At 37.7% G+C, this 15,036-nt stretch overlaps 1 protein-coding gene across 1 annotated transcript; it reads left to right on the top strand.

The window, feature by feature from the left end:
- The first annotated feature begins 233 nt into the window (after positions 1-233).
- Smp_023230 (putative yip1 interacting factor homolog (yif1 protein)) lies at positions 234-14,156 on the top strand. Its single transcript, XM_018795894.1, has 5 exons — positions 234-408; positions 441-545; positions 5,724-6,016; positions 7,197-7,290; positions 13,593-14,156. The coding sequence occupies exons 1-5, from the start codon at positions 316-318 to the stop codon at positions 13,734-13,736; spliced, it is 729 nt and encodes a 242-aa protein (XP_018650161.1). The 5' UTR covers positions 234-315; the 3' UTR covers positions 13,737-14,156.
- The last annotated feature ends 880 nt before the right edge of the window (positions 14,157-15,036 follow it).

Genomic DNA, 15,036 nt, shown 5'->3' with positions numbered 1-15,036 from the left:
GAGTAGTCAAACAGACTTTTTAAAATACTCGAACTATTATTCACCTCTGAAAGATTTTAAGAAAATCAGACGTCGACATATTGCCTTCTATCAAAAATTGGTCACCATTGTAATTAGTGCGCCTAAACTGCGTGACGCGGTGTACGCGTTAATCATGTGCGCCTATCATAATCCCGGATACCCTCCAAACTACCCAGAAAGTATGTTGTCATTGATAATAATATTAACACTTTATAAGCTCCTTATTATGCCAACTTCCAGCCAAACAGTCAGGAATATATTCCTGCTGCACCACGTACAAATGGTAATACTGGGATGTCATTTATCCAAAATCAGTTTATTCCCGATTTGGCTGTCCGTTATGGGTCAGCTATGTTTGATGAAGGTGCAAACTTTGTCCATAAGAATGTAAGCTGATTTTAAAGACTAATCATTCCCAGGTTGACCAATATGTTAATCGATTCCGCATAAAATACTACTTTTCTGTCAATAATTCATACGTTGCCAAAAAGATCGGGCTGATCCTGTTCCCGTTTGCTCATACAGTAAGTACTGCTCTTGTTTATTTTGTATTTTTCTGGTTGCTACACTCTAGTTATGACTTATGATTGTTAATATTGTTTCCGACGGTTGACTGAAACTGACCATTTCTTCTTACATTAACTATCTGACATTTCAAAGCAGTTACTATGAAGATGGAGAATTCACTTGTAAGGTTTAGGACTTCATTAGATCCAATTATTGTTTTGTAGAGAATAACCTCACCTAGGGCTCACGATTTATATCCGATTTATTTGTGACAATCTATTATCACTTTATTTCTTATTGCCTTTTAGTGGTTCGAAATTTTTGATTTCTCTGAGTATGATTTGTCTGCAGTAGACATAGAGATAAGTAGTAACTTTGTTTAGGACTTTCTCAAACACTGTTTTCATCTCATTACTTTTTTATAAGAAAAAGCTTTTGTGCTGTTATCCAGTACAACTGACATAGGATGATACTCAAATTATGCAAACGTTTACCCGTAATACAGATCTTATCTGAAACGTTGATGAGTAACAGATATTTCTTTAACGTTTTGTTTACAGTTAACACGGTCAATAAAATGCTAATACTAACCCATATAACATTCTGTTTCTTGCTTATCGTCAGTTGGCCAGTCAGTCATACGAAACGTGCAACATGATACATGTGTATATCGGTCCAAGAAACCACAGCACAGCTATATGAAATAATTAAGATAAGTTCCTAAGTAATAGACGTGCTCGTAGTTACAATAATAATATTAGTAAAGACCAACCGTCTAAGGAATAATATTATAAATTTGAATCTGAATTCGATCTGAAATAATTCTGAAACTCGGGATCTAAGGATTGCCCATGAGCAGATGTATTCACGCCGTTGCGATCAATTCTAAACCACCTCACCTCAGAACTTTCATATTTGTTTTCCCAGTACTTGATTAAGTTCATGAGAAGAACAGGCCATTCCAGACTAGATTTCAATATACAGTTGTTCGCGCAACTAAAAGAGACAGTAAGAACTCGGAAAGATAGTGACACACACTGTTGCCATTTTGTCGTCTGTCTACGATCCCACTAATTACAGTTCGGATTAAGTTAAATATGAGTTTTATAGGAAGCTATCTAACCTTCAAAAATCTAATCGCTCCGATGTAGTAATAGTGGCGTGTGATTTTAACGCTCAGTTAAATAAACTAAGCCAAACTGAAAGGCACTTAGGTGGATCTTACGATATTGTGGCTCAGCGAACAGATAATGACTCCCATCTGTCACAACTGTGCACAGGCAACCGCCTATTTTTGGCAAACATCAACTTGAAACATAAGGAGATACATCGTCTTATGTGTCAACCTCCACAATCGACTCATCGATGGACTCAAACAGATCACAGTGCCATTAGCCATCGTTGCAGGTGCTCGATCATAGACTGTCGCTCATTCTTAAGACCATGTTCGGACTCGGATTACGCTTTAGTTCGAGCACATATTTGTTTGCATCTTACTGAGCGTACAAACGTCATAACAAGGAAACCCCTTAGAGCCTAACTTAATACTGAAAAAGTTATGAATATATTTCAGAAACAACTATAGAACGAGTTAATCAACCGTGAAAGTGATACATATCCCGAATTAGCTTGTCAGGATATCCAAAATGCTGTGGAAACAGCAGTGATATATACTAGCAACTTAAGCCAGAAGGTTAAGAAGAATCAGTGGATTTCAGCTGCGTCCATTGAACTGACAAATGCTCAGAAACTAATCCCGTCTGGTCCTGAACACGAAAATGTGCAGAGGCAGCCTAAACGTAGGTTGGTCAAAAGCTACGTAATGGTCGTAGTACTTAGCTAAATCAGAAGAGATGAGTAGGTAACAGTGGATAACTACTTAAACTTATCAAGGAAACGAGTAATAAAAATCCATCTCAGTGAAACTATTTCGAAAAAAGACGGGGTTATTATTTGCTTTCAATCTAGGGGATTGAACCGATAAGGAGAACATTTTAGGAAACAAATCAACTGGCCTTCAGCCATGCAAGCCTCCCAACTTTTAGTGAGGTTAAAAGGTCTATAAGCAATCGAAAGCGAAAGAGAGCATCAGGGCTTGGTAGACTAACTTCTGAGATTTTTAAATTCGTGGTCCAGTCCTAACAGTTAGATTGACTGAAATCTTAATTAAATCTGGGAAGTGGACGTAATCACATCTGACTACCCCGAAATGCCCTGGTATGGCTGAGGGCAGAAAGACTCAGCTCCACCTCTCGAAATGTCTTTACATAGCCTTGCGTATACTGCCATTACTGGGAAAGTTTTTCTCGCGACTGAGATGTTTACAAAGTTGAGAGGACGGAAGGCGAATGTCCAGCGCTCTGACCAGGATGATAGATACGGAGGATTTACCCAGGGGAGATGGAAAACCCGGGTGCACGTGTGCTTCAGGATCCTGAGGAAACAAAAGGTGTATTAACCTGTTATTGATCGCCGGCTACCACGGGACTGCATCTCCTGATATTGCTCAACTGCCTTATAGATTAGACCTGCTTCGGTTTGAGCGCTCGAGCAATATTCCAGTTCTCAAACAAATCGAATGAAGTGGCGCATATATATTTAGTACCTCCTTGTATCAATGTTTATTTGTTTAACTAACCTAATAAATAATGACTACCTGGTTGAGATCTGTGTGGTTTTTGTAACCAATGTTTAAAAACTTCGGATGACATCGCTCGAAATCGTTTGCGATGGCTTAGGTGCATCCATCTCTTTTCTCTCCCCAAATACTAAATTCCTCAACTCTTTGTTTCATTTCACTAATTTCTTTTTTCTTTTCGAATCGTACCTCCAATGTCTAATCTCTCCTATTATCACTGATAATGTTACTATGTCTACTATTCTTTGTTTGGGCCTGACAATTTATTCTCTCTTTGCTTATGGCGTATGACAACTTGGACTGAAGTGTACATGTACAAGGTTCTACATTGTGACCAACTGACGAGGTGCAATCCCTCCATTTATGTAATCTATTTTTTGGACCATATTTTCAATGCGTAGGCTTTCTCATCGTCATTCCTAGTACGTTATTTCAATCTGTTTTGCTGTTCACCCTGTTATTGTTATCTCGTGCTAAAATGACATGGTATCTCCAGCCAACGTAAATCTCTGTCAATCTCTTTTGTTAATGACTGACTGACTTATGTAATCTATAATCTTAATATAGATATACCTTGAAGCCTTTAAGTAGGTTCCCTCACAAAATGTCTATGATTACTGACATAACCTATCATTTATATTAAAGAACAGATAACTACCTTCAAATATGTTTTTTTATTTGACTTCATTCCACAGGCTGTCAGTTATCAATTAAGCTTACATACCTAATAGTTTAATCCATTAAATGGGTGTTGTTGAAATTTTTGACACCTTGTTTTCGGTTTTTCAAATCAATTACATCCCGACTAACCAAGAAAGTAATATAAAGGATTAATAGGGATCAGGTTTAAGATTCGTCGTCTAAAGCTGCACAGAGAAATATTCGCCTTATTAACGCTTTCATTTATAGTATTACAGGCAAGTTAGTATCTGCAGAGTTGAGATCAAATGCTTAAACTGTTGGTAACGATGATCAATCCCATTTGCGTGGATGTAACAAGGTTAAACATCGAGGAAAATGATAACGGTCCAATTGATGTACTGTTTACTTAACATCGAATCTACAGCTCTCTGGGCCCGACCGTTGCTGCTACCTTGATGTGGTGGTCGGGTTTGTCTATTGTAATGAACCAATCAAGCTATACTGCATGGAACAATCGTTCCTCAAGGTCCTACCATGCCAGGTAGGTTGGTTGAAGAGCAGTAAGAATAAAAGTAGCAAACCCAAGGTTGGAGGGCGAAGTCGTACTGCTAGCTGTATAGAGGTGTGACAGCAGTAAGGTGTTTCCTTCAGACAACCATCATGACAGCGATGCTGCCTTCCCACAAGGAAACGTGAGGTTAGAAAAGGTCGACCCTAAAAATGCACACCTCACCTTATCCCACAGATTCCCGTCTCTGTCTGTAAGGTCCCAACAAGTACGGAGCTAACACGAAAACTACTCCCAAAAGGGCAGTGTGTGATCGACCCCAAGCAACTGTCTCTTGGGCGTTACGGTCACGCTCTCAGGTCGCTAAGACCACCTCTAATCCAATTTCTTTTTCAGATACCTCCAGAAGAACGCTCCCGCGGTGTTGGAAACCGGGAATTGATAACCGCTCTCGTACTTCTGACAGCACTCAAGATCATCGGGGTGTGTTTATTGATCCCAGTTGAACAAGTGGTTAATAACGTTATTCTTAGGATATTACTTAGTGCTTACGCTCGAATCCAGAAAACGAGTGTCGTTCTGCTTTAAACTCATTTGTAGTGTATGTATTTTAAAATGCTTAGATTGACTCATTCACCAGGTACTTGTATATGCGCCACACTGTAGGTATGATGGCTGATGATACTGCGCGGTTGCCCAAACCGAAGTAGGTTAGACGGTGTTCGAACATGAGACTTTGTGACTAAAAGTCGAACACACTAACCACTTAGCCAGCACTTCACTTAGGTGCACATGTATGAAATCATATTGGCCGTCAAAAAAATTGGTGTTCTTACGGTTTAAAATCGTTGACAATGGGACCTATATACACATGTTCAATGGTAGTCCTAATCTGTAAGACAAAGTTTGAATATTTCTGACCGCATTCATCTGAACCTATGGTGTTGCTTGGTAACAGTATATAGTACCCAATATTGTCAAACATTTTATAAATAATATGGTTAAAATACATGTACCATATTCAGTCGCTTCTGCTTCACCGTCAAAGTATAAAAAAACAGTGTAGATGCAATCAAAATATGGTCGGGCTTTTAGCATGAATCATATTAAAAAACGAAGGCAGTATAAGTGGCCTAATGTCCCAAATAAGTGAAAATCAGTATTTTTATCCGGCGGATGTAATTAATTAGAGTTGTTCATTGTAAAACCTGACATCCATTTTCATTGGTCTTTATAACTCAATATAAAGTTACCAGACCTCAAAAGAATGGCTCATAACCAAATAGATTATATGTACGGATGATGTATGCAACTGAACATTTTATTCACTTTTTATTGATCGGTTTCATTATTGGATATATGTAACTTATTCGTTTAAACTGTTTTTTAAATACTTTCACTTAATAGAAATGGGGTGTAAATTATGATCCTGTGGGACCGGTTCCTCCAGGAGATGATATAAATGCTCCTGATTTGTATATTCCTCTGATGGCTTCCATCACATACATACTTCTGAGTGGTGTTATATTTGGATTTCAAGGTCGTTTTTCACCTGAGTACCTTGGGATTTTATCCAGTGAAGCTTTTGGCTGGTTATTGCTTGAAGTTTTATTATCTCTTTTTGCAATGTACATCCTCAATATTCAGAACAATATTTCTTATTTAGATATAGTTGCTTATTGTGGTTATAAATTTGTCAGGTTAGTGTTTCAATTTATTTATTTCTGTCTATAATTAATTGTGTTTATATTTTTCTGTTAATAATCATCGAATTTAATAATAAACTTTTAACGAGTTGTTTGTCTTAATAATGCACTAAGATATCCCGTGGTCTAAATGCCCTGAAAAATACAGATACATTTGCCAGTAACCGAAATCACGTGTAGCTCATTTAAACTCCTATCAGCCAGACGGAAACATTTAGATAGTCTATTTGGTTGGTTGAATGTTTATTAACAGTCTTCAAAGACTTATGAAATTCCCATCACATGAAATTGTGCTTGGTTAGTAAGTATTATTTTAGAAAAGGTTACATTTATTATTCACCATAATACTCAGAGATTAGGGGAATATCACTAGATGATATTCATTTACAACTATTCATTCTGTGACAAAACTAACACTCGTCTTTTCTGTCGACTTATAATTTTAAAAAACTTGGCTAGATCTGTATTGTTGAATTGGTATGCATAAAATATATTCTGACATTTCAAGGTTAAGATTATCGAAGTTATTGAAAAAGACACCCGAGCTCCACTACTAATATTAATATGTTAATACATATAACATATACATATAAACATAATTATAAAGATGATATCAGTTAGACATAAAGATGCTTACTATTCTCATTTCGGATATAATATACCCGTGTATATATTGTTTTGTTAGTTAAATTACTGTTTTAGTAATCTCAAGTTCATCGTGGATTTTGAACACTTAGTGTTCTTTAATTCAAAAGGATTGACTTACTGGCAAAACTCATGCTTTAAGATGTTAAAAAAATCTGTATATTAATATATTTATCTCATCATCAAATGAAGTAGTTTTGATAACAAGTATTTCACTATGACTTGTCAGTGTTTTGCAGTAGGTATATGATAACCCAACATTTGTTCATCTTGTGGAAATTATCAATAAGTTTCCTCGACTTATTGAAATCTTGCTAGCTTTTCTGAACATGAACATGAGACCAATTATTTTCGGAATCCTCCTCCCTAAGTTTATCTTCAAACAATTAAAATCACTGTCGTTTGTTTAAATTACCTAAATCTGTCTAACAAGACCTGTTTAATCTGAATTTGTGGTATGAGGTAATGTTACCGATCATTTTACAGTGTCCCAACTTTTTGTTTACAACTTTTCTTTTCTTTTTTATAGCATGATAGTTGTATTGATTAGTTATATTGGTTTGGATCGACCAGGCTATTATTTTAGTTTACTGTATACTAGTTTAGCATTGGCATTTTTCCTCGTGAGTTCACTTATGGATTTTTGTGTTAAAGTTTTTATTGTAATAATCTCTTCTATTGATTTCCAGCGAATAAAGTCTTATTGAGATGTGCTACTTTTAATCCTGACGAAATCTCAGCACGGATTCAAAAAGCTCGTTTGGCTTTTGCCAACTCACGTCACCTATGGCGAAGACGAGATATCCGTCTATCAATTAAGGGACGAGTATACTGCGCATCAGTTCGCTCTGTTCTACTTTACGGCTGTGAAACATGGCCATTAAGAGTAGAAGATACTCGTAGGTTACTAGTATTTGACCACAGATGTCTTAGAAATATTGCTCGCATCTACTGGGATCACCGGGTAAGTAATAGTGAGGTTAGACGCAGGGTATTAGGGAACGATGGTAAATCAGTTGATGAGGTGATGAATCTTCATCGACTGAGATGGTTGGGCCATGTGTTACGTATGCCTGAACACCGATTACCACGACGCGCTATGATGACTAGTATTGGGGATGGTTGGAAGAGAGTTAGGGGCGGTCAAACTAAAACATGGCATCAGTGTTTGAAGTCACTAACTTCTAGCCTGAGCCATGTTGGCAGATGCAGACTACCTGGTTGGGGTCCGCGTGACTATCGTAACCAATGGTTGGAGACTCTAGGTGACATGGCTCAGAATCGATCACAATGGCGTAGATGTATACACTCTTTATCTTCCCTTAAACTATGAGATTAAAATTGATTCATATCTCTCTTCCTTCCTATACTATATCCTTATATACAACCTTTCTTTATATACTACCACCACTAAATTAATTACTTCTATGAATCCGGTGTTCATCTTGTTGTGCTAACGAGGTATGGCAACTTGGACCGATGCATATATGTGCCTGGTCCTACGTTGTCGCTGACTGACTGACTGACTGCTACTTTTAATAATGTGTCAACATTAACTTGCACTTTCTATTAACAATGATTTGAAAAAAAATTAAACCTGATTAAAACTAGCGAAAATTATATTTCTGTGATTTTAAACAATTTACTCAACTGCGCCTGTAGCTCTTCTAGAGTTACTGCCGGTCCCAAGCCCGGGTAAAGGAGGAGGGTTGGGCATGGGGTTAGCGACCCCATCCCGTAGAAAAGCTAACTCGCTAAAAAAACGCTAACCAGAAAAAATAATTCAAACCATTTAAACTCTGCCCTGGGAGTCGAATGAAGAATTACGACGCCTTATGATGAAAGCCGAAATTCTTCGGAAGTCACGAGACCGATGCACCTTCTAACAACCAGAGCAACACTTTTTATAGGTACATGGAACGTCCGGACAATGTGGGAGACAGGAAAGACCAGCCAAATAGCAATGGAAATGAGAAGATACAACTTGGCAGTACTCAGAATCAGCGAAACCCATTGGACACAAACTGGACAACAAAGGCTAGGTACAGGAGAGATGCTGCTGTACTCCGGTCACGAAAGGGAAAATGCTCCACACACTCAGGGAGTTGCTCTAATGCTGTCCAAAGAAGCCCGAAATGCACTTGTAGGATGGGAATCTCATGGACCCAGGATAATCAAAGCATCATTCAGAACAAAGAACCAAGGGATCACAATGAACGTTATCCAATGTTATACACCCACCAATGATAGCAACGACGATGATAAAGATCAGTTCTATGAAAGGCTGCAATCAATTATAGAGAAGTGCTCACGAAAGGACCTCACCATCCTGATGGGCGATCTAAATGCTAAAGTTGGAGTGGACAACACAGGATATGAAGATGTAATTGGACGACATGGACTAGGAGAGAGAAATGAAAATGGGGAGAGACTTGCAAACCTATGTGCATTCAACAAATTGGTTATAGGCGGCACAATATTCCCACACAAGCGCATACACAAAGCTACATGGATCTCACCGGACCAAACCACAGAGAACCAGATAGATCACATCTGTATCAACAAAAAATTCCGAAGATCAATGGAAGATGTGAGAACCCGGAGAGGAGCTGACATAGCTTCAGATCACCACCTGGTTGTGGCCAAGATGAGACTGAAGCTAAAGAAACACTGGACAACTGGACAAACAGCACTACAAAGGTTCAATACAACCTTCCTTCGAGATACTGACAAGCTCAACGAATTCAAGATAACTCTCAACAACAGGTTCCAAGCTCTACAGAATCTACTGAATGAACAAGAAACTACGATGGAGGACAACTGGAAAGGGATCAAAGAAGTACTAACTTTAACGTGTCAGGAGGTGCTGGGTTGCAAAAAGCATCATCATAAGGAATGGATCTCTATGGGAACCCTGGAAAAGATTCAAGAAAGGAAGAACAAGAAACTAGCAATTAACAACAGTGGGACACATGCAGAGAAAGTCAAAGCACAAGCAGACTACGCAGAAGCAAACAAGGAAGTGAAGAAAAGCATTAAAGCTGACAAGCAGAAATACATGGGAGAACTAGCAACGGCGGCGGAAAAAGCTGCAAGAGAAGGGAATATGAAACAACTATATGATACAACGAAGAAATTAGCAGGGAGATATAGCAAACCAGAGAGACCAGTTAAGGACAAAGAAGGCAAGCCAATCACTGAGATTCAAGAACAGAGGAAAAGATGGGCAGAATACTTCGAGGAACTGCTGAATAGACCAGCCCCATTGAATCCACCGGACATCGAAGCAGCCCACACTGACCTTCCTATAGATGTCACTCCACCAACGATCGAAGAAGTCAAGATGGCCATCAGACAAATCAAAAGTGGGAAGGCGGCAGTACCTGACAATATACCAGCAGAAGCACTGAAGTCAGACATTGAAATAACTGCAAATATGCTTCACCTTCTATTCAAGAAGATTTGGGAAGAGGAACAAGTGCCAACGGACTGGAAAGAAGGATATCTCATCAATATACCAAAGAAAGGAGATCTGAGCAAATGTGAGAACTACAGAGGCATCAGTTTGTTATCAGTACCAGGAAAAGTTTTCAACAGAGTGCTGCTGAATCGGATGAAAGACGCAGTAGACGCCGAACTTAGGGATCATCAGGCTGGATTCCGTAAGGATCGGTCGTGCACAGACCAGATTGCGACACTACGGATCATCGTTGAACAATCAGTTGAGTGGAACTCATCACTATACGTCAACTTCATTGACTATGAGAAGGCGTTTGACAGCGTGGATAGGAGAACATTATGGAAACTTCTTCGACACTATGAAGTTCCTCAGAAGATCGTCAACATTATCCAAAACTCATACGATGGACTACAGTGCAAAGTGGTGCATGGAGGACAGCTGACAGATGCATTTCCAGTAAGGACCGGAGTCAGACAAGGCTGTCTACTCTCCCCATTCCTCTTCCTTCTAGTGATTGACTGAATTATGAAGAATTCGACATCTGAAGGGAAATACGGAATACAATGGACTTCTCAGAATCAATTAGATGATTTAGACTTCGCAGATGACCTAGCCCTCCTCTCTCATACACACGAACAAATGCAGATGAAGACAGCAAGTGTAGCAGCAGCCTCCGCATCGATAGGCCTCCACATTCACAAAGGAAAAAGCAAGATTCTCAAATGCAACACGGAGAACACCAACCCAATCACACTTGATGGCGAAACTCTGGAAGAGGTGGAAACATTCCAGTACCTGGGAAGCATCGTTGATAAACAAGGAGGATCGGATGCAGATGTAAAGGCGAGGATTGGCAAAGCAAGGGCAGCATTTCTACAATTGAAGAACATATGGAACTCAAAACAACTCTCAACCAATTTCAAGGTCAGAATCTTTAATACGAACGTCAAGACAGTCCTACTGTATGGAGCTGAAACGTGGAGAACTACTACGGCCATCATCAGGAAGGTACAAGTATTTATAAACAGTTGTTTACGCAAAATACTCAACATCCATTTTCCGGATACTATCAGCAACAGCGTTTTATGGGAGAGGACAAACCAGCTTCTAGCTGAAGAGGAAATTAGGAAAAGACGTTGGAAGTGTATCGGACATACATTGAGGAAATCACCAATGTGCATCACGACTCAATCCCTAACTTGGAATCCGGAAGGGAAGCGGAAAAGAGGAAGGCCAAAGAACACACTACGCCGGGAAATAGAAGCAGATATGAAAAGGATGAATGTGAACTGGAAAGGAAGGCTCAGGACAGAGTTGGATTGAGAATGCTGGTGAGCGGCCTATGCTCCTCGACGAGGGGTAACAGGCGTAAGTAAGTAAGTAAGTAAGCAATTTACTCATTTTTATTCAACAAGGGAAATTGTTTTTTTCAATATTGGAAATTACTTCTCCTAACCGTCACGATGCGTTGTTCTTGAGATTTTGTATAACAGTATCTAGTGATGTCATTAGCATGGTGTATACATCGGAAGATTCACAACTTGTAAATCCATATAAATGAGTGCTAGGCAAACCTTTTACACATGCCATAGGACAAGGTATGTGTATGCATCGTTTACTATTGCTGCACGATATCGGCTCACTTAGAAGAAACTAACAAAGCTAAAACTACGGTTTTTGAATTTCCAAGTGAATGCGTCATTTTATGTGTTTAATCAATTTAAAAACGCTCAGTTCTCAAAAGCCAAATATGAAATACATAGTCTTCTGACGAACTTGAGCGAAAATTCAAGCACATTGTGGATGCGTTTCTCTCCCCCACTAAATGCAAGATATTGTTTTAGGACTAGTCTGCATCAAGCGATTAGAAGCAAAGTGGTTGAGGGTGTAGATCACTCAACTTATCTTGGGTTGGTGCCCGATGAAATCTCGCCACGGGTTCAGAAGTTTCTGTTATATTTTTTTCAACTTGGGCCGCTTTTAGCGTCGGCGAGATATTCATCTCCCAAGTAGAGGATAAGTATACCGGTCAACAGTTCGTTTTGTTTTAATTTGTGGCTGTGAAAAATGGTCTTCAAAATAGAGAATATACGTTGGTTATTGGTATTTGGTCATAAGTATCTCTGAAGCATTGTTCGTGTATGTCTGAGCTACGGAGCGACCAGTGCTGATGTTAGGCGTAGGGTACTAGTTAAGAATGGGAAATCTGTTGGTGAAATAGCGAATCTTCATCAATTGAAATGATTGGAATACATATTATGTATGCTGAACCACCTACCTTAACGTGAAATTCTGGCTGTAGTCGAAGTAATGTAAAAGAAATGTGAAGATGGCCAAACCAAGTCATGAAGTTAGTCAGTGAAGCGACTGATTGTAGTGTAGACAGGTGCAGACTATATAGTGGGGGTCCACAAGGTTATCGAAAGCAATCGTTAAAGACTTGAGGTAACAAGGCTGAGATGCTTTCACTCTTCGTCTATCCTTAAATTTTAAATTTCTGAACCATCTTAAATTTTTTGTCATCCCACAATTTCATATTTTCTAGAATCGTATCTTTTATCCCTAATTTTTTCTATAAGCACTAATACTAGTATTACTTTTAATACTTTGGTATTGTTCTTGACAATTCTATCTAGTTGTACCCATACAGTACGGCAACTTGGACTGATGCACTTGTGTCAGTTCTACTTTACGTTTGATTGACTGACTGAGAGTTCAGTTATTAACCTTCAAACACTTATACAACCTAAACATACTTCAGTTCTATATGGATTTAGTGATAGTTAATCTGCCAAATGATTTTTTCTAGGACTGAGAAGAACTGTCAGTCAAAACTGAATTTATAATTTTTACTACATATTTCAAGAAAGTTCTATTGTGCGGATCTAAAACGTGGAGAATTACTACAACCATCATCAAAAGAGTACAGCCATCTGTAAACAATTATCTATGCAAGATACTCCATGTTCGTTGTTCAAACATCATTAGCAACGATCTACTATGACAGAGAACAAATCGGCTTTTATTTCAAGAGTAAATTAGGAAGGTGAAGGTGGATAGAATATACACTGAGGAAATAATCAAACAGAACTAGCCATAGCTCGTTATCTTCAAGGTAAAAGGAAAAGATGCAGATCAAAGAACACATTGCTCTGGCAATCTGAGGTTGATACGAAGGAAATGAATAGCAATTGACAAAAATTGAGAAGCAGAGCTCAGGACAGAGTTAGCTGTAGAATTTCTTGGTAGTCAGTGCTCCACGGAACCTAACAGGTGTAAGTAAATAGTCCACTAAGCTTAAAAATAAATGGTTCATAATGGAGTATCAAAGTTAGAGAACACCAAATACTAATCTACGATTATATTTTTTCTAGGTACTCATTTTATATTGTTCATTCTATACCGATGACTGTTGCAGTTTGTAAATTTACCCTGTTTTTTGTTTTTCCTTTTTACTATTTTCAGATAAGAAGCCTCAAACTCAAAATTCTTCCACATGTTGAAGCATATCCATCTGAGTGTAATAAACGCCGATTATATTTACTACTTCTGATTGCCTTCATTCAACCATTAATGATGTGGTGGTTGACACGTCGTGTTATCCTGTAGGGATTGTAAACCGTGTTGTTTTTTCCTTTGTGGTGTTTATCATCACAATCTGATATAAAAAAAGTAAAAATTGTCTAAATAACATCCTTTGCTTCCTAATTTGTGTATAAACAAGGTTAAACAATTTCCACCTTTTTTATCAGTCACATTCTCTTTTTTTTAAGTATTCAAATATCCGCTTATTCATAGAAAGATTTTTCACCGACGAATTGTCATTACCTGTCTAATGTAAAAGTGTTAAGGATTGTAAAAGATTGTTTTTGGGAGTTTTAGTCGTGCAATTGTATGTCTTCACTTTCTAACATATGCTTGTATTCAATGTTTCCAGCTATTTATCCATCAATATAAGATAATTATTTATATGTACTTTGTTTTAGATCCTATTATTTTATTCAATAATTTACTAAAGTATATTAACACAATCCAGTTTACTGAATTGTCTACACTTTCCTATGGTAGATAACAAGTATTAAACGTCTTTAGTTCTTATATCCCACTCTGAAGTTTATTACCGTAGCAACATTAATAATTACTGTCAATGATTGTATAATGAAGGCAGTCATAGATTAATGATTTGATCATACTTAAAAGAATTCAACCTCATACTGACGAATCTAAGAATACTTTGTATTTCAACCGTCACTTTTAATGTTTGCTTAAAATAAGAAACAGTTTAATAAATATCTATCATTTACTTTATTTCATATGTTGACAATGATTACTTTCATTAAAGGAGGTTGTTTTGTTCATTTAAAGGATGTTAAATAAATCAACTTGAAACTATTTTGTATACATAATGAAAGTATACGATACTGACGACTTTGGCTAACTCTAAAAATAGCATAAAGACTATATACTCATGAGTAAACAGGCTGTCAAAATCGAAATTCTATCGTCATATAACTCATTCATTTGAAAAAGACCAGTTTACGTCCATGACTTTCAATTCACGCATATGTATTTTCCCACTATCGCAATATTTATGTACAGAATCATTGAAAGATCGTTGAAATGTTGTTATGAGATTACTACTTGATAAATAAAATTCTTAACTATTTCACCAATCAGTTTACATGATTTAGGAGTGTTTGTCATTCAGTACATCAGTAATGACTGAGTTTAATTCAGACTAAGAGGAAGGAACCAATCATTGTTAAAATTATTTTCCAGATAATATCTGTATCAGGGTTAAGCACTTTTTGTAGTTCCTTTTCGTCATCATGACATTTTCACTGTTGATGGCATCAATTCTAAATTGTGTGCAATAAAGAAAGGTACTTTTTACAAAGTTTTTTATGAG

This window comes from Schistosoma mansoni, chromosome 2 (assembly GCF_000237925.1).
Source record: "Schistosoma mansoni strain Puerto Rico chromosome 2, complete genome".
NCBI classification, from domain to species: domain Eukaryota; kingdom Metazoa; phylum Platyhelminthes; class Trematoda; order Strigeidida; family Schistosomatidae; genus Schistosoma; species Schistosoma mansoni.
This window is presented reverse-complemented; position numbering and strand designations above follow the sequence as displayed.

What these genes read in the sequence shown, in the direction of transcription:
- Smp_023230 (XM_018795894.1), top strand. Translation starts at nt 316, where the DNA reads ATGTCATTTATCCAAAATCAGTTTATTCCCGATTTGGCTGTCCGTTAT. An exon ending in CAAACTTTGTCCATAAGAAT is followed by an intron (nt 409 to 440) that starts GTAAGCTGATTT and finishes AATCATTCCCAG; the next exon opens with GTTGACCAATATGTTAATCG. An exon ending in TGTTCCCGTTTGCTCATACA is followed by an intron (nt 546 to 5,723) that starts GTAAGTACTGCT and finishes TTCACTTAATAG; the next exon opens with AAATGGGGTGTAAATTATGA.